This window comes from Dermacentor silvarum, chromosome 1 (assembly GCF_013339745.2).
Source record: "Dermacentor silvarum isolate Dsil-2018 chromosome 1, BIME_Dsil_1.4, whole genome shotgun sequence".
Lineage (NCBI taxonomy): Eukaryota > Metazoa > Arthropoda > Arachnida > Ixodida > Ixodidae > Dermacentor > Dermacentor silvarum.
This window is the reverse complement of record NC_051154.1, coordinates 43552018-43576608: the sequence shown is the minus strand read 5'-3', so window position 1 is coordinate 43576608 and position 24591 is coordinate 43552018. Positions and strand designations below refer to the sequence as shown.

General features: G+C 45.2%; 1 protein-coding gene across 1 annotated transcript in view; it reads right to left on the bottom strand.

The window, feature by feature from the left end:
• LOC119437001 (uncharacterized) overlaps positions 1-24591 on the bottom strand; it is a 121462-nt gene that overhangs the window by 11319 nt on the left and 85552 nt on the right. Inside the window, exons 4-8 of the mRNA XM_049660871.1 lie at positions 22812-22995; positions 21165-21422; positions 18252-18443; positions 8997-9143; positions 6845-6969 (exon numbers count right to left, since the gene is read on the bottom strand). Of these exons, the coding sequence (XP_049516828.1) occupies positions 6845-6969; positions 8997-9143; positions 18252-18443; positions 21165-21422; positions 22812-22995 (906 nt within the window). The remainder of the gene's footprint in view (positions 1-6844; positions 6970-8996; positions 9144-18251; positions 18444-21164; positions 21423-22811; positions 22996-24591) is intronic.

The window sequence follows — 24591 nt, the reverse complement described above, 5'->3', positions numbered from 1 at the left end:
TAAGGTGCAAGCAGGCCGCCACTGTGCAATACACTTGTGATGGTATTCACGAGAGAAAACTATTACTGTTATATGTGGTTCTAATTTTGCTTGGAGTAGCCTGAAGCACCGCCAAAAGATAGTTATAAGCTCCTGTAAGGGAACAAGTTATTCCAACTGCTTCTGCAAAGCACAGAGCCACAGTATTACATCTTTTTTTAAACAGCCCTCCCCTGCAGATACCTCCACATGCCTACGCTCTGACATTAATGAAACTCTACAACAGAAATAAGACATCAAGATAAAAAATAATAACAATCAGAATAGCGCATTACGTGTTCAGCACACTAAAAAGTTTATAATTTGTGCTTGATTAGGTGGAAGATGATATTTGACCATCATACTGAGCATCACATCCAGTCAATTCAGTACATTGGTGTTGCTCCTTCAAAACTGCACGGTACACAGTGCCCAAGAGTGCAGCATGTCTAGAGGATAGCCTGTAATGATTGAAGCCTATAGGTGTTGCTTGCTCAGTAGAATTTCACAATTTTACTTCATTTAACATCTAGTTCCTGTGGAGAACAGTTTTCTTAAAGCCAGAGTATGGTCACCATATACGATCTATGATATATGGTTCGGGGAGTAATGGCGCAGAATTGACTTGGACAGAGAACACACACGACAGGACGGACACATACTTGCTGTGTCAAATATAGAAACACCTGAACAAATAAAAAAAAAAATAAAAAAAAAAAGATTTGAATAGCGTAAAAGGTAAACATCACGGTATAGAGGAAGTTTAAAATTGAATCGGGCACAACAAGAGAAATAATACACAATTCGAAATGCACATAAATAACAAGAACACCCAAGAAAAGAAAAACACTGATACGAATCCTAGGGACTTATTCTGAAACATTCCACTTCAGCTATATTTCACTATTCGCCTTCAGGCGCGCGCTGATTGACTGGTTGAGCAACACCGGAAAATAAGTCGCACCACCTAGTAGTTCCAGTGTACGTCATTTTGAAGTCACGGTGTCATTGGGTGCTCCCGACATATATTGAATAAAAGAACACGCCTGTTTCGTACTGTGGCCGATACATTAAAAAACAACACACCCGAGCCGCTCTGCACTCGCACGGTGCGCTCTCTTGTGTGTTTTGCGAAGCGTTCGAGTGCGCGTGTTTGTAGTGCATGCTGACGTCACGGGTAAGCAGCCGGTTGATTTATTGAACGCGAGTATTCCCTAGGCGAACTATCGCTTAAGTGGAACGTTTCAGAATACGGCTCCTAGAAATGGTAAGCACAGTATTATAATATGAAGGTTGAGTGACACATTCAAATGTACACAAGTAAAAAAAGATGCAATTCTAAAAAATGCGCAAACATAAAAACAGCCGTTATTCGTGAAGATGCTCCAGAAGTTCCCTTTGCAAAATAGCCGCTTCAGTGCAAGTGACAATATTTTCTGGTAATGCATTCCACTTATTCGTCATCATCATCATCATCCGCCTATATTTATGTCCACTGCAGAACAAAGGCCTCTCCCTGGAAACCACTTATTCGTGGATTGCACTAAAAGTGAACATTGATGTTTTAGTGTTCGAGCAAATATAGGCTGCATCTTATGTTCAGATCCCGCCTGGATGAAATGTGATGAGCTGGCTTAATGTGATTGATTGCAAATGTCTTGCCGTAATATAAGGAATGAAAGAATGATAAACGCGAATATTTGTATCGGGTGTTCAGGGTGGAAATGTTGATGCTGCTTTTTAACAATGATACGCTCCCATAGGGTGAATATGAGGAAAGTACTAATCTTACCACCTTATTTTGTACTGACACAATGTGGTTCTGTAGAGTAACAGTAGTACTTGGGTGCCATATTATCGATGCACATTCTAACAAAGACCTGATGAGAGATGTGTAAGCATGAAGCTTCGTTTCTGAGTTGGCTGGATACAATGTTTGATTAATCCTAATTTCTTAAATGCCTTTTTTGTTATGTATTCTATGCGTGTATGCCAAGTTAGATCTGTAGGTAAATAGATGCCCAGGTATTTGAAGCTTTGCACTCTCTCTATAACTGTGTTGTTTATTGCAATTCATCGTAGCCTGCCATCGCCTGATGGACAGCAAGACGTGACTCTCCAGGGATGGAGAGTCACGTGACTCTCCATCAGCTGTTGCTCCCACTGGCATCCACACACTGATTCTACCATGCCCGTACGCTTGAATCCTCGAAGACTTTCCTGAGGTGACAAGGCCTTGCAATTTAAATCAGCCACCCAAGGACAGTGTAACCCACCACATTGACACGCGTGGTCCACCCGTCGCAGCTCGTTCGCGCCGCCTCTTCGGTGAGCATCTGGCCACTGCTAAACGGGAATTTGAGCACATTCTCTAGCTGGGTATTGTTTGCCCTTCGTCTAGCAGTTGGGCCTCCCCACTCCATCTGGTGCTCCATAAAGAACCGGGTGACTGGCGTCCCTGCAGCGACTGCTGGGCGCTGAGTGCACACAGTCTACGATAGTTATCCCCTTCCATACATCCAAGATTTCACAGGCTACTTGAAAGGATTCAAAATCTTTAGTAAAGTGGACCTTGTCAAGGCCAATCACCAAATCCCCGATGAGCCTGCCGATATTCCGAAAACAGCCATTACTCCACCCTTTGACCTTTTTGAGTAAGTGCGCATGCCCTTTGGGCTACGCAACGCAGCTTTAACGTTCTAAGGATTTATTGCGGAGGTAACGTGCAGCCTCCCGGCTGTATTTGCATACATCGACGACATCCTCGTCGCGAGTCCCAATCCACAAGATCATGAGCATCACCTACGGGAACTCTTTCAACGCCTTCAACAATTTGAACTGGTTGCCAACCCCAAGAAATGCATATCTGGGTCTTCCGAGCTCGAGTTCCTGAGCCAGCATATCACGGCAGTGGGAATTCGTCTGTTGCCCTCCAAATTCCAGGCCGTGAAAGACTTCCCAGCACCCACTACCCTACGCCAGCTGCATGAGTTCCTGGGCCTAGTGAATTTCTCCAGACGCTTTATTCTGCACTGCGCTGAGCTCCTCCACCCATTGATTGACCTTCTTCACACAACCAATGGCTCCTCATCTGCGATTTCCTGGGGGGTATTCTGTAAGAGTCCACCTAGTGGACTGTCCACTTCGGCTCTTGCGATTGGCTCCAGCGGCACGAGCGAGAAGGATACTGGCTGGCTACTTCTCGCTTGTGCCACTGGAGTCAATCGCGACAGCCGAATTGGACAGTCCACTAGGTGGACTCTTACAGAATACCCCCCCTGGTCTCTCGAAGCTCAAGCTGCTTTCAGCGCTTCGAAACAAGCCATCGCCGATTTGGTACTTCTCATCCACCCAAGAACTAACGTGCATCATGGTCGATGCTTCCCGTGTGGCCATCGGCGCTGTTCTCCAGCAGAAAATCGACTCCAAATGTCGTCAACTGGGCTGCTTCTCTTGGAAGCTCCAACCTGCCGAGACTCGCTACAGTGTTTTTGGCTGCGAGCTGCTCGCCATCTACTCCACCATCCAGCACTTCCGGCACTTCTTGGAGGGCCAGCCATATTATGTTCTAGGTGGCAAGACAATGTAACAACAGTGATCTTGATGCATTTGTCTTGGTGGCGAGACAATGTATCAAATCAGAAGACGCCACCACACAGCAAGCCAGCTGCCCAGCTGTCCAAAAATATTGGCTACCTAAGTTTTTCAATGTTAAGTTTGTTTTTAAAAGTTCCAAGGGGCAGCTATGCACTTTTGTACTGATGAAAAGTGTGACACGGCATTTGTTGGCAAGCACTTGCAATGTCAGTGCCATGTGAAGCAGGTTAAAGTGCTTGCACAACCTGTGAAGCAGCACTATGTGGCATGCCAGCTGCATGTTGAGAGAAATCCTTTGAAGAAGCCCTGCCACGCCTCTAAATCAGGTACGTGTGGTCTGTCATCCACGACCGTGTACTAATGTCATGCTACACTACCAGCCTACGTACACCAAATGCACTACTGATTAGCTTCTGTCAATGAACCATGCTCATTGTTAAGTTGGTGGTAGCTATTACAGTTGACTTCCATTGATTCTGCCCTGACAGTACCGAAGAAACTGGTTGAATTATCAGGCGAGTCGAATTAAACAAGATGCAGAAAAACTGTCATAACACATCTCTGATTCATTTGGCAGTATTTGCCCAATTCATCAAATATGTGCCCACTTTCTGTGTGTCCAAAGTAGAAAACAAACATGGATATAAATTAAACCTCTTAAACAAACTATAAATCTAATGTGCACCCAATTTTATAGCAAGATAAAAAAAAAATGGCCATGGTCTAATACCATATTTTCCGGTGTATCAGACGCGCTTTTTTTTCTGAATTTTTTGTTGGTGCGTCTTATAGAACGATGCGATTTATGTACGCTTTTTTTTTTTTTTCGGAAGAACTGCCTTTGAATCACATTCAATGTTATGGCCACGCGAAGCGCGCCGGTTGACTAAAGAGGTACTGGGTTCTTCTCATGATCGAGTTGCCGAGCGCCGTGCGAGAAGGATGGAGTAGCAACGCAAGCGGCGGCAGGCCGACCGCGAGTCGACCAACCCATTAGTCGTCGCATCTGCAGATCGCTGTCAAGATACGGCGCGCGCCGCTGCGCTAACTGCGCAGTTGCTACCAGAGTACAAGCCACCCCACCTCCCTCCCACGCTGCCTTCCCGTTTTCCTCCCTTGTGCACGATGCGGATCACCATCACATGCTTTCACTCGCACATACTGCATACGGCGCATGGGGACGATGTTATCGCCCTTTGACATTATACGGAACATCGCGGCAACCCCGACGGCAGAAATGTGCCTGGAGTGTCCGTATCTTTGCTATCGCGTAACCCGCTTTCATGGAGTGAAACGTCACTGTAATGCTTTTTTTTTTTTTAAATCGCTTACCGAACGAACAGGTGCGTCTTATACACTGGTGCGACTTATATATGTTTTTTTTCGGAAAAACTGCCGTTTTGAGGGGGGGTGCGTCTAATACAAAGGTGTGACTTATAGACCGGAAAATACGGTATGTGTTGTACAGTGGCAACCGGCTTCCTTAACTCAGCTTTGCCGCAATACAGCCGTGTACAGCCTACATACGCCGTGGAAGCGATTTTCAGTTTAATTTTTTTTTTTTTTTAAAGAAAAGAGGGGGGGGGCGCAGGCTAAATACTGTAATAAGCATTGTGTGCAGCCATTACTGCTCGAAAAATCTTCCTTGGACAGGCTGAAAATAGGTGCTTTCAATGGCAGATATTTTTTTATGTGTGTTCAATGCTTTTAATGTACCCTAAGCTCTGCCAAGACAGACGCTACAAGTAAAGGGGTCGCTAGTGGGGTCACTATAGGGGTTAGGCGCAAGCATGCTTACTGGTCAAGTTCAAATATTTGGCGAAGCCTAACTTTAACCCTTTGCGGTCCAAAACTTTTACCCACTTTCCGGTCGTTCCGGTCCGAAACTATTTCGCTAGTTTCGGGTGCCACGAAAGAAAACGACAACTGTGAGAGAAAAACTTGCATGGTCTCCATTTTTTCAGTTTCTTTTTGTCCCCAAGTAATTTAGCTATACTTCGGCAGTGTGTGGAAGCGTTCAAAGCACTCTCCTGGGTGCAGTCCGGGATTATTTCTCCATGTTTTACAGAAGAATGCTGTTTCCCTCCTGCCCTCTTTTGTTTTCCGGTCACTGCAAACAGCGCAGTCCTTGCTGCTTCGGCTGGACATTTTGTATATGAAATGGGGCTTTCCATCCAGCCTTTGTTTGCATTCCTAACGTGCAGATGGGCTCTGCTTCATTGCGCGAGCCCTTACGTCACCCACCAGCTGCTCTATCAGGTTCCTCCGGTACTGCAGGTGTTGGTGCTCTTTCTCTCCCTGCTTCAGTAGTTACATTCTCATCAAATGAAGCTGTTTACAATAGAAAACTTCCCGAAGCCAAAAAAAAAAAAAAAAAAACCTTCCTCCACCATTTCATCGACTTCCGGGAAAAAGCATAACTTGCACAATAATGATCGTTGTTGTTGCCACCGTCTCCAGCGTCGTCGTCTTCTTTGTCGCTGGCTTCTGTTGAATCCCTTTCTTTGTCATCAGATGGAGGTACGTAGTTCTCTTCTACACTAAACTCGTCTTCGCTTTCGCTAAAAGCTTCAGAATTATCGCTGAGAAGGCGCTCTGCGAGAAGGCGGCCATGCTTCGCTGCAAGCGGCGCCGAATCTGAGCTGTGTGCCACTCGAACAATCGAAGGATTTAACCGCGTAGCTACTCCACCTAGTGTTAAAAAAAGAAAAGCTCAAATCAAATCAGTGACTTTTTTAAGAAATGCCGCAACATGCATAATGAGACGATGCGCGCGCAATTCAACCACAAGAAAGCTTGTCCGACAGTGCCTGACAGCGGACCGTTGCAGCCATGTTGCGTTGCCGGTAGGGGCCCGACAATGGACTGCAAAGGGTTAAGATCAAAATAATGAAAGTTTGGGCCTATAGAAATGAATGGGCACCGACTGGGACCTGCAGTCGGGATCAAATTGACCAAAAAATCTAATTAACCGGAATCCAATAAACAGATGTCTACTGTATCTGTAAACAAGAAGGGATGGCAGCTACAGCTTCCAGGGCACTATTTTCTGAGCTGCTGGGAGAATACACACTGCTCACGGAGACCACCTGACAGATAACCAAATGGGGCAGTTAGTCAGCTTGCAAGCACACTAATGTGACTTGGCCAGATCACGTTGTCGAGCATCGTACATGACAGCACAAAGCACATTTCATCAAGAAATGAAGCATATTCAGAGAGCACTGGCCAGGTCTCCAGTTGAGGGAGCTCCGACAGAAGTGTCGCTGAACACCATGGGCTCTCTGTTTGGTCCGAGAAAGAAGAGGTCTTGTTCCCAAATCACAATGTACTCATCACCGTCAAGGTCTGAACCTGCACACATGGGAAGGGAGGAACAAAAGAATAGACAGATCTCACGTGCAATGCTGCAGAAGCTAGGCAGGAAATACAACCATAGATGTGTCACACCTCGCATTGCACAGTGCAGTGTAGTATTTGATTTGCAACACTTTCTAAGGTATTACTGCGACATATATATTGCAACTGCAACTTGTAGACTTAAGGTTACGTCAAATCACGTAATGTTTGTGCACCTTTATGCCTCCGTATACGACAAAGGAAGGAAAGCACAGTCGAGGACGGCGGAAAATTAGGAAATTTACAGGCACAAGTTTGAATTGGCTAGCACAAGACAGCGGTAATTGAAAATCGCTGCAAGAGGCCTTTGTCCTTCTGAAAATTCTGAAAACATTTTTTAGAACTGCAAAAGAAATTGCTGAAAGTCATTGTGCATCATTTTCTTGTAATTACAAGAAACTGAATGAATGAATGAATTAATGAATGAATGAATGAATGAATGAATGAATGAATGAATGTGTATGGTTTAGTGGCGCAAGGGCCAGGTATGGCCAAAGAGCGCCATGCCAGTGTTTGTGAATTTGCAGTGGAGCAATGAATTATGAGAAGTAGATGAGGCGTGTCTGTAAAGGGGCCCAAAATAGTCGCTGTAAAGTGCGCAAAATATACATGTACTAAGATTATGGCAATGAGTAATGAAGTGTACTATGAAAATGAAGAATGCATTGAGGAAGAATGATACGATTTACAAAATTAACAGATCCCAAATATAATGATCTCCCTGTCCCTGGACACGGCTAAGCCGCGCACAGCGACACACGTGAGGGTCCAACCCCTATGTGCTCGGGTGCGTGGTGTCGCAACACACCAAACGCTTGCTTACGCACACGCCCCTACGGGGAATTACAAGAAACTGAACACATACACATGCGCAAAAATTGCCAAGAATTTACGACAAGTTAACTTCTCATCGGCAGTAGAGGATTGTTGTGATGGCAAGTTATATCTTTATAAGCAGTTAAGGGGTTAAGGGCCAAAAATGTTTAAAAAATATTATTTCAGTTTTCGCATGTTCGCATTGCTGAGACCCTTCGGCACCAACCTAAAAATATTGGCTTCAAAATTCTGTTTCATGCCTTATAACAATTCATAACAACTCCGCACGTGCACCTTTAAATTGAGGTCTAAACCTGCTCTACTTCTGCCACCGTCTACTGCGGAACTGTGTGCTCTACCGGCGCCATTTTGGTTTCGTTTGAAAACCTGCATTTCCAGCACTGCCCTTTTTTTGAGAAGCAACCCTCAGTCCCTTTAACTTTCTAGATTATTTCTACATTCTAAATATTGAGTAGGGGTTTTGTTTTCAGATGCTAAGTTCTCTCCAAGTGAAGTACCCAGCTTTTAGTACAGCTCTCTAAATACAGAAACTAATTGTGCTAGAACCAAAATAACTGCACTTTAGGAATTAACACATCAAAATACATAAAGTGTGTAAACTTGGTTGATATCTACCCATAAACAGGGTTGGCTTTCATGTGTAGCATCCCCCTTTAAAGGGGCACTAAAGAGAAAAATGATCTGAGCTGTATTAATAAGTTACGCTTCTAAAATACCAAAATAGCCACTACTAACATCAGCTTAATAGGCAGAAAAAATGCAACATCAATAAATGGGTGGCGATACCACCTTGAACTTCCCATACCAGCTAACCATGACATTGTGGATACTGACAGAGCCTGCTTGGTCCCTATTCATTTTTTTTTTCTAACAAAATATGGACTACATCATATTCTAAAGAAGCAAAAGACATAGTTTAGCAAGTTACAGGGACATTTTACTGCACTACAATGGCCTAAATGTGAGAAAGTACACTGACAAACGTGGTGCCACACTGACGCACCAGCACTGGAATTATGGTGTGCAATTCAAAAGGTGGAAGTCATTTGGAATAATACTTCACCAGTCTAGTATGATTGAGTATTTTTAGCATCCCATTAAAACTTGTGGTGAGTAGGTTGCATGCAAGTGTTGACAGGACATACCAGCCATCTCACTGGGGTGAGGCCGGGGGCCTTTGGCTGGAAACACAATGCAATCTCTGATGTGGTGCAAGGCAGGCACATCAACTGCCTCAAACTTGCGCACATCACCGGGGTGCAGGCAGGGGCACTTGGTCACCAGCACGGTACCTAGGGTAGGGCGAGCAGCCACAGTGGTCCATGCTCAAGCACATGCAATATAGCATGAAGCCTGTGAGTGTAAGCTCACTAGCAGTACGTACTGTAATAGAGCTGTTAATCTTTTATAAATATCAGTATTACAGTAGACTTTCGTTAATTCGACTCTGATTAAATCAATTTTTTGGTTAATTCGATCTCAAATCAAGGTCTTGGCCGGTGCCCATGCATTTCTATGGGCCAAAACTTTCATTATTTTAGTCCTTTAGTGGGAGCATGTCTCGGTGGACCTTAGGGGACAGTGAATGCATTGCACACGTCATTTCCCATCAAAAACACCTATTTTCAGCCTGCCCAGGAAGATTTCAAGCAATAACGATAGCTAACAATGCATTTTTATGGTATTGCAATATTTACCCGATTCTAATGTGTGCCTTTTTTTTTTGTTTTAAGCGAAGCTTGTCTTTCTCTTTGCAAACCTCGCCAGGTTTCGTGACCATGGGTTCGTGACTATGGGCCTGGCTGTTCTCTTGTTGAACAGACCAACCAATCAAAGTAGAGTATGCGTATCGCGTGCACCGCTGGGTTTCTTGCATCTCCATCATATGGAGCTCACTTCCTCGCATCTGTGGTGCTGGCCGTACAGGGGAAAGAAGAAAAAAAGAACCAGAAAGCTTGCCTTCATGGTTGCATGGTAATTAGGAAATAAACGCTTTTTGCAGACAGATTCGATTTGAATTGAGCTCCGTATGTGTGCGCGTGCTGCCTCTGAAACAACAATGCATTCAAGGTGCCCGTTGTACTCACTAGTAGTCAGCAACTCGTGCATGCAAGCGCATGCATGCGTGCGTGCGTGCACTCGTGTTTCGACTCTTTATGTACTCAAACAAAGCTTTGCTGTATACAGATTCCAACTCGCTGGACCTGCCTCATTTTCTTTTCAAGAAAATCTTGAAATCAGCCTAATTTTCTTGAAAAGAAAATTGGACCAAATATTGCCTGTGCAGTGCAATCAGATGCGCAACCAAAACTGCATTTGTGGCATTCGTATGCTTTACTGCATACACAAATGTATTGTGGTGATGCTTACTCTAAACCATTCTGCAGTGAAGCTGACTTTAGGCAACCGGCTGCTACTATGCAACACATATTAGACCCTCGTCCATTTTTCTTGCTATAAAATCGGGTGCACTTCAGATTTCTACTTTGTTTAGGAGCTTTAATGTTATTTCTACATTAGCTTTATACTTTGAACACACAGAAAGCGGGCGTGTGTTTGATTCGGGGGCGTGTTAATATTAGGCAAATACTGCTAAATGAATCAGCGGCATGTTACGGCATTTTGACTGCATCTTGCTTATTTCGATCCGCTGGATAATTCGATCACTTGTGTCATTCCCGTCTGGGTCGAATTAACGGAAGTAGACTGTACTGTATTTTAAAACACTGCTACTAAAGCGGTTCATTGTGGCAAACCCTTGAGGAAATTGCTAACATTTGCAGAGACCACTCCAGAAACTGGCCAATGGGAACTGCTGGTGGCCAAACTAAACCTCATGCAGAACAGTTGTCCACCAAGCACGCCAGGCTAATCTCCCCTGCTGCAACCCCAGTGCCACTACCATATTGTGAGGAGTATGTGGCAACCTGGTTTAAGTGAAATTTTGTTCTCCATGCTGGCTCAAACCCAGAATCAAAAAAGTAAGGTTGATGCTGAACCAGGCTTTGGAAGTCTTTCACTCATCCTGACATCAGTGCTCACATTTTCTGCCTGGAACACCAACATTTTTATTTATTGTAAACCATGACTGATTAAGAGGACATTATCCTCTTACATAGTCACTCCATGGCACACATATGCAAGACTAAATGAGTGACTGCTGCGATCCCTTTGGAGCGGCTTACTTGGAAGACAGTCTCAATTTCTTAAGCAACTAATAAAATGAGCAAAGAAAGTATTTAGTAGCCAGACGCAACTATGTTGCCTTTGTAATAGGAAAGAAATATCTGCCACTTTTTTTTTTTGGCCTGCCAATACTGACAAACTGAAAAAACTCAGCTTTAAGTAATAATATTTTTGAAGTTGAAACACCAATGTAACAATATGTCTGTATGGGCTGCTTGCGTTGGTGGTATAGATGGTGGCATTCTTTCATTTTTGAAGTCATCTAGACAGCCAACTAATATGAATCTTGCCTTACACCACTTAGTAAGAAAAAGAAAATGCAGAAGGCAGGTAGTAAGCATTAAGTGTAACTGAAATTAATGACCAAGATGCAAAATTAGTATGTGTAACTTACTGCATGTAAAAAAGGAGGGCTCATTAATGAATAGAATATACCAATTCCATATTTTGCAGTGCTAATAAGAATTACTATGGAAAGTTCTCGAATACATAACCCGTTTCAGAATACACACTAAGAAATAACAAAATTAGGGGTGCGCAAATATTCAAAGTTTCGAATCTGAACCGAATAGTGTACACTAACTATTTATATTTGTATTCAAAAAGGAATTACAGTTAAACCTGCTTATAACGAACCTCCATATAACGAATTCCTGGATATAACGAAGTTTTTCTATTCCCCGCCATTACTCCATAGAAGCACATGTATTTGGGACCTCTATGTAACGAAGTGGCAGCGGGAGACCCCCTCGATATAACGAATTTTCCCCGCCAACAATCTAGAGATTTCGCCCCAAATTTTGTCATTCTTGCGCGAGCCGCAACCGGAAGCACCTTCTCCGCCACGACGGAATGCGAAGCGAGCGCACGTGTGCGTGTATGCAAGCGTATGCGAGGCGGGCCTCCATCCCTCGACCCGGCGATCTTGCCGCCACGGGCATGACCTTACCCCCTCCTTTCATTCAAACCTGATCCTGCCGCTTGCTGCAGCTGGCTTAGCCTGCCAAGCCGGTACTCTCCTTTTCCAGTTGATGTTGCCGATGTGCTGGCAGACGCTGTGACACATCACACTCGATGAGCACGCACACGCGCTGTCAAACGCTGGCGGCGTGTGGAAGCGCCGCTGCAGAAGCGAGCGAAGTGACCTTCGTGCTGTTGTCAATCGCTTCAACGCAAACTGAGCGCCGAGAACACACAGCACGCACAAAGCTACGAGCCGCCGATGCACTTACACTGCCTAGACTCTGCCCCAACGCAGATCGCTATCAAGATACAGCCTGCGCGATCGCGCGCCGCCACGCCGTACGCAGTTGATGCCAGAGTACAGTACCACGCCGCCCGCTACCCCCCCCCCCCCCCCCCCCCTTGCTCCCTCGTCAGTGCCTCGAGCGCAACGGAAGAAGGCGCGCTTCCTCCCTGCTTTTCTTTGGTGCGCATGCGAGATTTAGATGCGGTCGTCGGCTCCCCTCGCACGTCACTCGCACATACAGCATACGGCGCGCGGCGACTGCGTTATCCCCCTTGGACTTTATACAGAACATCCATGAGCCAAAACCAATTTTAAGGCCACAATGCGTCATAGACACCATCTTTAGATAGCAAATACGGATCTCAAGGGCCATACTTTTGCTGGCGGAAACGGAAAATACGTAATAGTTGTCACCCCCGGCACTTTGGGCAGCCAATGCCATCGTCAAGCCACCAAACATGAAAAGTCAAAATGCCCGCTCGGGCTGGCTGGGGGTGGCAGTTCACAACGTACAATGCGGGAACGGTCCCACAGTTACGACGCCACAGCGGGATTACCAATGCATTGCGTTCTATGGTAGCTGTGCCAGGACCGGCCAAAAACGACCTAACAGCTGGGAAAACGCAGCACCCGGGAACGTAACAGCGGGGTTCTACTGTAACACTATACAACGCTATGACGCCATCGTGACGCTCGCTCTTGGTTTCCGATGCCTCGCGCTTGTGTGAAACAACACGCGCCCACGCATCCAGTACCTGGTGTGACATTCCAAGGATGAGTGCTTCGACGAAAACGGAAAACGGGTGCGCGTTACAATCGAGGGCGCGTTAGAATCGAGCAAATATGATAGGCGTTTCTTTTTTTATTTTCGTGCCGAACCTGCATATAACGAAATCCTCTTTATAACGAAGTTTTTCGGGAATTTGTCCATTTCGTTATATCCAGGTTTAACTGCATTTAGCATTTCCGAATATTTGAAACAAAATATTTCATGAACGAATGTTAATCTGATTACTGTTCTTCGTCTGTTAAACGAAGTTTTGTAAACTATCAGGAGTTTGCAACGACATAAGTTTTAAAAAATGCGGAAACAAAATTAGCAATGCAAGCTTTGTTTTTGGTTTCACAGCAGAAGTTTACATGACAGCTTCTGACTTTTGCTTGTAGTGCACGTCATTTAGTGTTGTTGGCAGTATAGTCATGTAGCAGTTTTATCTTTTTTTGCAACTGGCCCTTTTACATGTGTCTATGGCACACAAGTCCTTCAGCACCTTTCTTTTATTTTTCCACAATTTCCTATCTCTTTTCGGCAACCATTTCATTTGGGTTTTTAGAAAACTGGTCATAAAGCAGACATTCTTTTTTAAAGAGCTTGTTTGGAACCAGGCTCTAAAGTTGTGGAGAGATAATAATAATTAGTTGTGGTGATAATGAGAGCTGTAGAGATAATAATAATTAGTAACTTTGCGTTTATAACTGATCCTTTGGCCCTGGATAGCTGTCTTTTTCGCACTAGTCAGTAAAGGAGCGATACATAACTGCAGTTAAACCTCTATATGACGAAGTTCGTAAAATCGGCCATTTGCTTCGTTAGTTGAAATGTTGTTATATTGAAATTCAACCTTTTATGCAAATAAGCACAGTTGCCAATGTAAATTTCTTACATGGAAGGTGCCACCAAGTTGGAAAAATTGGAAAAGTAAATTTCAACAAGCAAATATTTCGTTGAATTTGAGAGTTGGCAATGAAAGAAACGGTTTCATGCCATGTCGGCGGTATCTTCACATCACCGGTACGATGCGAAGCCAGCCACTCTATCGCGTCCACTCCGCCCCTGCAGCTGATAGTGTCGATGCCATCATGAAAAGAAGTGGGGTGCGAATGCTTCATCTGCCTCTCGCTTCAACGTGTGTAATGAATCTGGGAATCTAGTAATGAATTCTGGGATTTTACGTGCCAAAACCACTTTTGATTATGAGGCACGCCTTAGTGAGGGACTACGGATTAATTTTGACCACCAAGGGATCTTTAACGTGCCCCCAATGCACGGGACTCGGGCGTTTTTGCATTAAACCCCCCTCGATATGCGGCCGCCGGGGCCAGGATTTGATCCCGCTACCGCGTGGTTAGCAGCGCAACACCATAGCCACTAAGCCACCGCGCGGATGCAACATCCAGTACTGAACGCACAGGAAGACTGTGCACGTGATGCCACGTCATCTATGCACATCCACTCATTGCACGCCGACGGCCTTGCCCACGGCTGCACCAGAAAATGAGACGCCCAGGTGCCTCCCACTCCTTTGCATACCCCTCGCGCGCTTCATCGCATTACCGCGAGCTCACTCCACGCCACCCCTCTTTCCCCCTGCTCACACCGGAAGACACAAAGCCAGCTGTCAACAAGCCACCATCCTTCTCGGCTCCTGTTCACCCTCGCACACTTTCACTTGCACCCAAAGCATACAGCACGATATGATCTTATCAAATTTGGACTTTATACATGACGGGCACTTGGGCTGTCGCTCTTGGCACGCAATTTGAGAGGTGTGGATTTGTGAGATGGAGTTCACAGGCAGACACTTGTAATTCAATCATTTGACTATTTTCTTATATTGAAGTTCATTATATTAAAGTTTAACTGTATACCTAAATGAATATTCCTGCTGTAAATATATGATCAGGGTGTCTACCAAGTTGACATTTTCAGATTCCCTGAGTTTTCCAGGTTTTCCCTGAGTGATTTTGCTAAATTCCCTGAGTGAAACGGAACTTTCTTTTACATCATGATGGGCTGACACCATGTTGCCTGATGCTGTCACTCTTTAGTAAGCATGTTAAAAAAAAATGCAAAGCATCAATTGTGATAGCAAATTTGTAGAGAGCTATACGGAGTAAGGATAGTAGTTTTATCGATCAGCAGTACAAACTTAGACATGCAGCAGCACCAGCAATGCGCCGAACTATTGTCGACGCCATCAGCGTTTTGCCCGCGTTCGCACCGAACGCGCACGGCGCTGGTGACTGTTGCCTGGGCCTCTGGGGGCGGCTCGGAAGTTTTCGACGAGATCAGAACGGGACACTCGTCGAGCAGCGTCCGAAGTCTTTACCACCTTCTCGCCTCACCACATTTTTATATAAATACGCATTTGGTGGTGCAGCTAAACGTCGCCTCCCCTCCCTCCCTCCGTTACCGCAACTTTCGTTCCCTTTCAATTAAATTACAGCTAATTTAGGGACGGGCGAATAGTGGATTTGAGGTTCGTAGCGAGTAGTGATTTGGTCAAATAATTTCGAATCGAATAGTTTGAACAGTATATATCACATATTACAGTAAAACCTAGTTAATTCGAATTTCATGGGATTGAAAAAAAAAAAAATGTCCGAATTATCAGGGTATGCAGAAAACAATAAGCAAATGGTTACTACGTCAGCACGATTTTATTAGTATAATGGATGAGCAAATCCTTTCGCTATTTAGCACAAAAGCAGTGCGGAAGCTGCAATTCTCGTCATCTCGTGACTGATTGGCTCTCGCAGCGGCGATCGAGGCCTCGCGACTTCCTTCGCAGCACGGCTGCGGCGCGCGCCATCATTTCCGACACGCTTTGCACTACCGCGCGCACATCCCGACAATTTTTTCGCCAGTAAGCTCAACGCCAACGGATCGCACGTCCATCGTAATGTAGCCGGTGCGCTTCATCCTCGACAGCTTTGCCCCGAGTCAAACCGAAACAACTGCTTGTCGCAACCGCGGCCGCTATCGACACGATTATGAACGGCGACTTTGCGGTGCTTAAGGGTATGGCCACGATAGCGGCAAAAACGCCCGCGTCATGCCGCGAGCGGCAACGCATCATGACACGCGCGGCAAACGCGGCAGGAATCGGGGGTTTTACGGCTTGCCGACGGTGCCGAGAGCGACGAGGGTGACGTCACGGAGCGAATGGCAACCGGACCTCCACCGCTCCGCGCCGGGTTATCAATTGACGATTGTCGTCTCTCGCGGTTCTATAGAGGGATTTCTGGACGCTGTCCGATCGCACCCTTTTCGCTCACGGTGATTCCGCGTTCCGAGAGCGCGCGAGATCATATCGCGCTGCCGCGCGGCGAGACGCGATTGCCACGGTGGACTTCGCGGCAAGGCGCTGACGCGCGGCAACTTGCCGTAGTGTGACCGTACCCGGCCGACGCACGCACCGAGTGAGAACGAAACTACCGTTCACTGCAACAACTTCAGACGAAATCGCGGTCGCTATCTATGCGATCATGGATGGCCACTACGCAGCTCTTTAGGCACGCGGCCGACGTGCGTATTGAGTCAAAATGAAACTAAACGAAACCGCTGCGAAAGAAACCGCGGCAGCTATCGACGCGATGATGGGTGGCGACTATGAAATCCCGCGGCCAACGCGTTGTTATGCGCGGCGGTAAACGCAATAAAGGCACAAATAGGCACGAAGCGTTCCGTCGTTGCTGTCATTCACGTACGATTTCCGCTGCTGACTATGGCTATGCGAACTCCGCCGCTTCGTTTCGGTTGTGCGCTAGCGCCGTTTCTGCTCTTCTGCGTCGCACATTTCAGGCTCTTCAATGGAAAAACATATAGCCTTCGAGATTTATGATTGATGTATGGCAGCCATGACGTGAGGCATAGCCTCCGAGATGCGCACCGACCATCCGTGGCTTTTGGCTGCCTATTCGGGACCGCTGAATAATTCGAAAATATTGAATCCATGAATTCGAATCAAAGCGAATAACGAACATAGAATTATTCAATGAAATATTCGCCCATCCCTACAGCAATTTTCCCTGATAGAGGCACAAATTCCCTGAGTTTTCCCTGAGTTTTTCCAGAATATTCAAAATCCCTGAGAATTCCCTGTTTTCCCGGTTTTCCCGGTTGGTAGACACCCTGAATTTATGTATCGGTGCTTGAATATTCAATATTTACTATTCGTATTCGAAAAAGTTGATATTCCCCCACCTCTACATAAAATTCATCTGAATAGTTGTAGTAATGGTGTTCCCCACCATGAACATATAAAGCAGGAAAGTATGTAATCTGGCAGCATATCGAGGTTCTCCAGTAATGGCAAGCTGCACCCAGGTAACTTGGGGATCAATGAAGTCTGTCCATGTTGTGGCTCAAATTGATTTTCTTTGATGCTGGGCGTTTCCTACTTGTGTTATTTACTTTACCACATGGTACTTGTAGCTCTTTCAGAGTATTTTATGCATTTCCTTTTCTTCGCCTGTTACAGGTTCTCATTGTCACTGTTGCCGACGTTTTAAGATTCATCTCACAATGAGAGCATAGGTCACCCTCCATAATTATTTGCAACGTCCCACTTTTGTTGCTGCTATGCTGACACACCATTACAAAGGATTATGGGACATATCCTGGCACACATTACTTGGATTTCTTGAAACAAAATATGGCTTGGAAGTCGAAGATCACCCCATCTCTGTATGCCTTTTTGTCTCACTTTGCCAGGGTTAGCATATGCTGCATATCACGAAAGTTTTGCACTACTCAGAACAAGAACGACTGACCAGGAACACAAATGGCACAGAACTAACAGATTTATTTTCCTGAGAGCAGGTAAATATATGCCCTCTGCACCAGGAACTACTGCTCTGTTTTCTTTTTTAAGGCTAGAGCCAACATTTCGACGAGTTGCTGCCTTGAACTCGAAGACAAGTTTCCTTGTCCAAATATTAGCTCCAGCCTCAGACATCTCTTGCTTGACCACTACTGATCATTTCAAGTCTCCACCTTTCTGTGAACTTCCGTTTTGTTTGAATTCCAGGTGTAATGTGTGTTTTATATCTGCTTTTAGAAAAATAACTTTTCAGCTATTGTTCAGGCACTGTGTGTTCCTGTCTGTTGTACTTTGTCCTGAGGATTGCAGAAGTTTTGCGATGTTCCATTCTGTAAGGCACATAAACTACACTTGCATACCTGTGAGCACTTGGGTGCTACCTCTGTTGCTGTCACTAGAGTTTGGTGCCCCATTATGGAGGTCAACACCCATATGTGTAAACTGGACAAACACTTGGCCATACTCGAGAGTGCCAGTCTCGTCGAGAACACCCAGCATGTTGCGGCCCTTCTCTGGAGGAATGGCAATCCGGCTCTTTGCCTTTAGCCCAGCTGAAAGTGAAAGCAAACCAAATTACTTTTTACAAATTATAAATTAGTGCCATTACTTTTTACTGGCAAAGGGTAAAGAAAGGGGGAGGGAGGGGGGGGGGGAGGCACCAAGAGCAAAGCACAGAGAGTATTTTTAAGCATGAAATGCCTATGGGTTGTGCTAAGTAGTCTCGAGCACAGACTTGCCAATCTCACGTGTCCCTGCTCTCCCTTAAAGGCTAACTAAAACAAAACCTTGGGCCGTGATAAAAGACCAAGTTTCAAAACAGTGAAGATATCGAGCAGCCTCCATGAAAAATTTCATGTCGAAATATGAATGGATGTGTCGCAAGGGCTCCCAAAAGTAAAAGATTTTTCAAACAGAAACTGAAAAACAATGGCATTACCACTTGCTAGAAGTGACACATAACTAAGAAAGCGCAGCTCCTCTACGTGACTTTCGAGATTAGCCATTGCCAGTGGCTGCCTGCAGTGCACTGAAAAGTCTGAGGCGGCAAGCTGGGAGTTGTGGCATAGCTAGCTGCCAATCACCAGGTCCACGTGTTGTGTGCTTAGGCACTATTTAAAGGCTGCTAAGAAAATTAGGCATTAACTAGCACTGCAGCTTTACAAAATGACTAGCCATATACTAGTCATCTATAACCAAGTTACAAAACGTGAAATTTTGTTGCAGTTAGGCCTTTAACCCTTTAGGGATGAAACTACCTGAACTTCCTGAAGGTAATGATTCTTTTTTGTCAAAATGTACAAAACACACGAAGAATAAGGATATTCAACGAAAATAAAAATATATTGCGCAAACTTATTCAGCAATGAATTTAGAAGCAAATAAAGTATATTGTTGTCTTCAGTTTACTTAAACTGGCATTGTAATTTCCGAGAGACACAATAACTTGTGCATGCACAGAGGCACGTATCAGGGTCCCCAGCTCCCATCCCATTCAGTGCCTTCTCAGTCACCTCACGTTCACTCCATATCTGCAATCTCCATAGCTACAATTGACAAACCCTTGAAACAGATGCTCGGGATTACTTGAACAAGGCCTTCATAACAATTCAGTGCTTATGGATTCACCAAGTCATATATCTAAAGTAAACCCTCGTTAACTCAAGCTCTAATACCTTGTAATAACAGTGAAATATATTTTTTTTTTCCATTGTGATGTCAACTCATGTTTTTTTTAACCTATCTCGAAACATTTTGCTCAATAGTCCTGATAACTCGAAATCTCAACTGCAAAAATTCCAGATGAAAAGTCACTACTGAGAGATTTCCATACCTTGTGTGCAGCTTCAATATCACCAAAAAGAGAAAACAGAATTCTGCAGGAACACTGACTTTCCATTAACAGCGTCGACCAACCTTAGCATGCACCTTGTGGTTGTGGGGCGGCGCATTCTCTTGCAGGAGGCCCAAACGTCACTCCCAGCGAAGTGCACCTCCCCACTTTCCACCGTGCTAACCAAGGTCAGTCAGAGAGAGCAACCAAGCACCCATAGTACTCATTGCTGTTTGTCCCATAAACTATGAAATGACAGTTGACTTCTGCCACAAACTTCTTGCAATGCACCTGGGATTGTTGGGGCATCTTTTCCAAAAAGAGATGATTTCTTCCATGCTGCTGTGCAGGAGTTGCCTAGGCAACAAAGCAGCATGACTTTCCATTTTTCACCTGGCAGTGAGCAGTCTCACTGCGCCGAGCTCACTAGCCAAGCCAGACACCGCGCTGCCCGCTTATTCTTTCCTCCTTTCTAGCGCTCACACTTGTTTGCTCACAGCCACTTCACAGTAGCTCTCGCGTCAAAGTGATGAGCTAGGATTCTAGCCTTTTTTCCCCTTTTCATTTATTACACTGTCAGTAGCATATCATGTGGTTACAGTGTAGTAATTGTGACCTTGAGCAGGACGGTCGGTGCTCTTAAACAGGTGCAATCAAACAGTGCACTGTGCCCGAACGAGGTGATCACGAGTACCCACAGCGTAGCTTCAGCAAAACCATGGCTTGACAAGGATGCTTGCTTCATGCTCATGCAGCTTAAACAGTCGCGTAACTCATGGGCGTCTGCTAAGTATGTGATAGTTGAGCTCTTCCACCGTTCGGTTTGGTTTTCTCAGTGAAATTATATGGAATTCATTACACTAGAAAATAGCAGTGTCAGGTTTTTTCCACATCTGGACCTGGTTCTGAATTCCTCAGATAGTGCAGGCTTCAAGTCTTGCATTCGGATCAATCGTCTGACTTTTCAGTGCCAAGCAGCCTTGGCAAAGTGGCAGGAATGCTGTTGCCTGTAGAAACGGACATGTACAGTGCAGAGTCATGTGAAATCGGTTCAAAAGTGATCGTATTCCCAGAAATTATATACCGAAAATATTGCTCCTGATGTAATGGAGCTTTTGTCAGAAAGTTAGCGGTCACCAGCGCCTTTGTGGAAAGGCTCTATGTGGTTTGTGCACAGCCAGCAGGCTTACATTTTCATCATTTCGCTCATCTCCAAATTTTTTCCAGTTTTTACGACTTCGAGTTAACAGGGTTTCACTGTATGTATCAATCACTTGTTTTTCACAGTCATCTGTGTGCTCAACAACAAACCAAATTTTATGAGGCAAACAGCGCGTTCACTCGGCCAGCCACAGTGTGCCATTCTCCGCCCTCTTTGCACACCCATGTACAATAGGTGCGGACACAAAGTACAGTAGAGATAGAATACTGATGGCCTTGCCAATTATGCTCTCGTAGACAACCAGTATCATTGAGCGAGTGAATGGCTCTTGACTCAGGGATATCCCATTCACGTGTAGCTTGGCAAAAGGCAGGCTGGTGTTTGCGTAGGTGCCAAGTGCTCGCAGGGCTGCACCATCGTTGATAAGGGCATTGCACAGCTGAAGCAGCATGTTCTGCTGCAAGTGCAAGAAAACCCGCCGGGGAACATCCAGCTGCTCCAGAATGGTGATCAAAGGACGGTTTAGGAACACTGGTGCTGCGAAAAGCAAGGTGTTAGATTAGAACTCTTCTCAGCTTGCCCAATTTGGACAAAGAATTCCCCCCAAAATATCTTTAAATTTTCCCTGTGTAATGATAGCAATACCTAATTTTGTTAAATTAATATTTCTCCAATAAAAAAAAGATCATCCCACGAGAAAAACATGTTCTCCAGCTAAGCTATGTCAAGCTGTAGCAATGTCAACAAGTGTTTAATTTTACAGTATACTCTCACCCCACCCCCAACAAGCCAATCCATAGTTTCATTTTGTAGAGACCAAACAGGTGAACTTTCGAGAAAAAAACCTCAGCTAACTAAACAAAGCTTCACATTTTCATTTATTCAGTGGTTACCCCCCCCCCAATCCTACACCTGGCTCACAAGATGTAATAAAATTGGGCTGTAATAACACAAAAAAAGGTGTCTATACTGATAAGCAGTAGTCTTTATTTATCCTCCTGTCTTGCTTAGGGCTGCACCATTTATCAATAACACAAAGTTATAGTAAAGTACGAAATCCAGATAAGTGCCCATTACACCATGCTGTTCCTTTCAGAACACCATCTATATTGAATTTGGACCTGCCAACGTTAAAATGTAAGAAATACTGCACTCGAAGCTAAAAATACTAAGGTTTGGTTAAATATACAAAATATTGCTCAATTATTGAACACGCTGATTGTTTATAAAAGATTCGCCAACTTTTCTCTGCAGGGACGCTGTGAACAGGCACTGAGCTCTATATAGTTGAAACAAGAATGATCTGTGTCACAGCCAAAGAGAAATTTTTATGAAGTATTTAAGAAATATTTGTGTAACGGCAGCTGAAACTTCCGTTGCCATTATACATTTAGTTCTATAGCTTCATTTCGCTGCTGTAGGCAGGTCCAAAGAATCAGGCTCTGACAACATGGTCAGCAATTATATTTGTATGCTTCTGAAGTCAGTGTTGTACTACAGTCGGGTACAACTTTAAAAGGCAGCGGCATTTGCTCCTCAAAGGCGGATGCACACGAACCTCCACCAATCGGCGCACTCTAGACTGACATCAAGAGCCGGACGGCTGGTGACCCCGCCGACGGAGAGCATGCAACACGCACTTCGAGCTGGGCCGAGTCGCGTCAGCAGGACTATTTCTTTAATCGCGGAGGCAATCAGCTGCCACGCTTCGGTCATCTGGGCAGAGCCTCTCCTGTCTTCTCAAGTTGTACCCGACTACAGATGCGAATGAAAAATTGTAAAATCATTGGTTTCAATAGGACAATTGTAAACAAGCTCTAAAAATTGGGCATTTTACGATGAAATCGTAAAAGTTGGCAAGTGTACCAATCTAACAACTTTCCTGTACAGTGCTCAAAGTTATAGAATGTGTTGCCGCATACTCACAGGGGGCAGACACTTTGATAACCTCAATGCTGGCTGATGTGACACAGGCAAACTTGTTCATGCTTTTGCGCAGAATGAGCTGGTCACCCTGTAGAGCATTATTTGCACACAGCATGCCTTTGTAGCCTGCATAGCGAATCTGGATGGCAGATGGAACGTGCACCATGTCCAGCTTTGCACAGACCTGGAAACCAAAAAATAGCTTACAAGGAATGGTCTTCTTTATGCCAGTCAATGATACGTGTTATCAACCTTGTGTGTTTTTTTTCTGTGCTGCACTGAAGTTAAATTGTGTCAAGACATGCAAATCAATAATGCTGCTTTCTAATGCAATACGGGAAATTTAACATTTCAAGTGTCATCTATCGACTTGCAGCAAAGCGTCAACAGCCATCTCGTCTGGGGCACAGCAAAACGAAACTGCCTGCTCTACAACATAGCTAAATGCATAGCTGCTGCTTTCACCCTAGTTCTGTGGTGTATTCCCACTGCTATCCACTGTTATATGCAAAGCAAGGAATTTGCGACAATGCCGGTAAAAAGCTAAGCAAGTTTTCTTCGGCAATAGACAAAAAAATCAGCGAATAAAATAAAATACATGTGTGAAACAGTGGCAGACACAGACTATGTTTTCCATCTTGCTCCCCTGTGTTCGTTTCTTCACCGCAATGTATTCCACCCACCCCTTAAAAAATTTTAAAAATTCACACCATCAATTTGGTTTACATTAGCACTTTAAAGGCAAATCTTGGTCCTGTACGGATAATCGTTTCGGAATGCAAAAACCTGTTTAGCCTATATGAGTGCAACTATTTTTCTTAGATACTTCTGTGAAGGCACTGCTGTTCTACATACAATACAGGGATTTTTGCGGGGAAAAGCGCTGGCCATGGCGGAAGGAATGGTGCTAGCGAACGCTTGCACCCGTTGTGCCGACGAACAACTACATCACCCCGCCGCTGACTCCTCGCTTCTCATCGTTTTGTGCCTTGCAGTGCGCTTGCTGTGACAATGTGGCGGAGTGAGCAAGTGATTTTGCAACGCGGAGCAGTGGTGTGTGTGTCTTTCAATGTTGTGTGTCTTTTGTGGTGATCGTGACCGTGCTCAACGAGTGCGTAGCGTCGTCGCCCATGGCGCCTCGGCATCTCTCGTCATCCGTGCCACCGGGTTCAACCACCGTGGGCCAGTGCCATCAACGCCCTCACAGAGGGAGGGGCAGTGTGGGAACGCTGACGTGAATAGTGGATAGCAGCCAACCGTGGACAAAGAAGAGGACGGACTCGCGAGCAGTGGGGCGAGGAACGCGCGAGCTGCGGCTGGGCGCCTTTGGGCGCGGCCGGCCGGGACTGGAGCTGTGGCCGTGGACCGCAGGACCAAGGCGTTTTCCCACAGTAGCAAGGCCTTATCACATGAGACGCATTTTCTTGTGGATGTAGCGAATCTGGAGGATTAACGGAATTTAAGGTTGCTTAAAGGCTTCAGTTAAAAATTCACAATTAGCAATTGTTTATAGGTTACTCAGCTCAGATTCAAAGCATACATTGCCGCGAAAAGCGACTCGGTACAGGTTTCAGTTTCAAAGCAGTATGCTTTTAGAGAATGCCATCCGGGTGGATATCCAAGGGTGCAAAAACCAGCGGGGATGGCTTCATTGATACATGGGGGTACAGTTAAATGCTGGATGATGAAGGAGACTGCTGCATTTTGGAGTCCTGAACAGCAACACCACGACAATCGTCGATCTGCACGAAATGCAGGCACTTCACAGCTACTCTCTAGA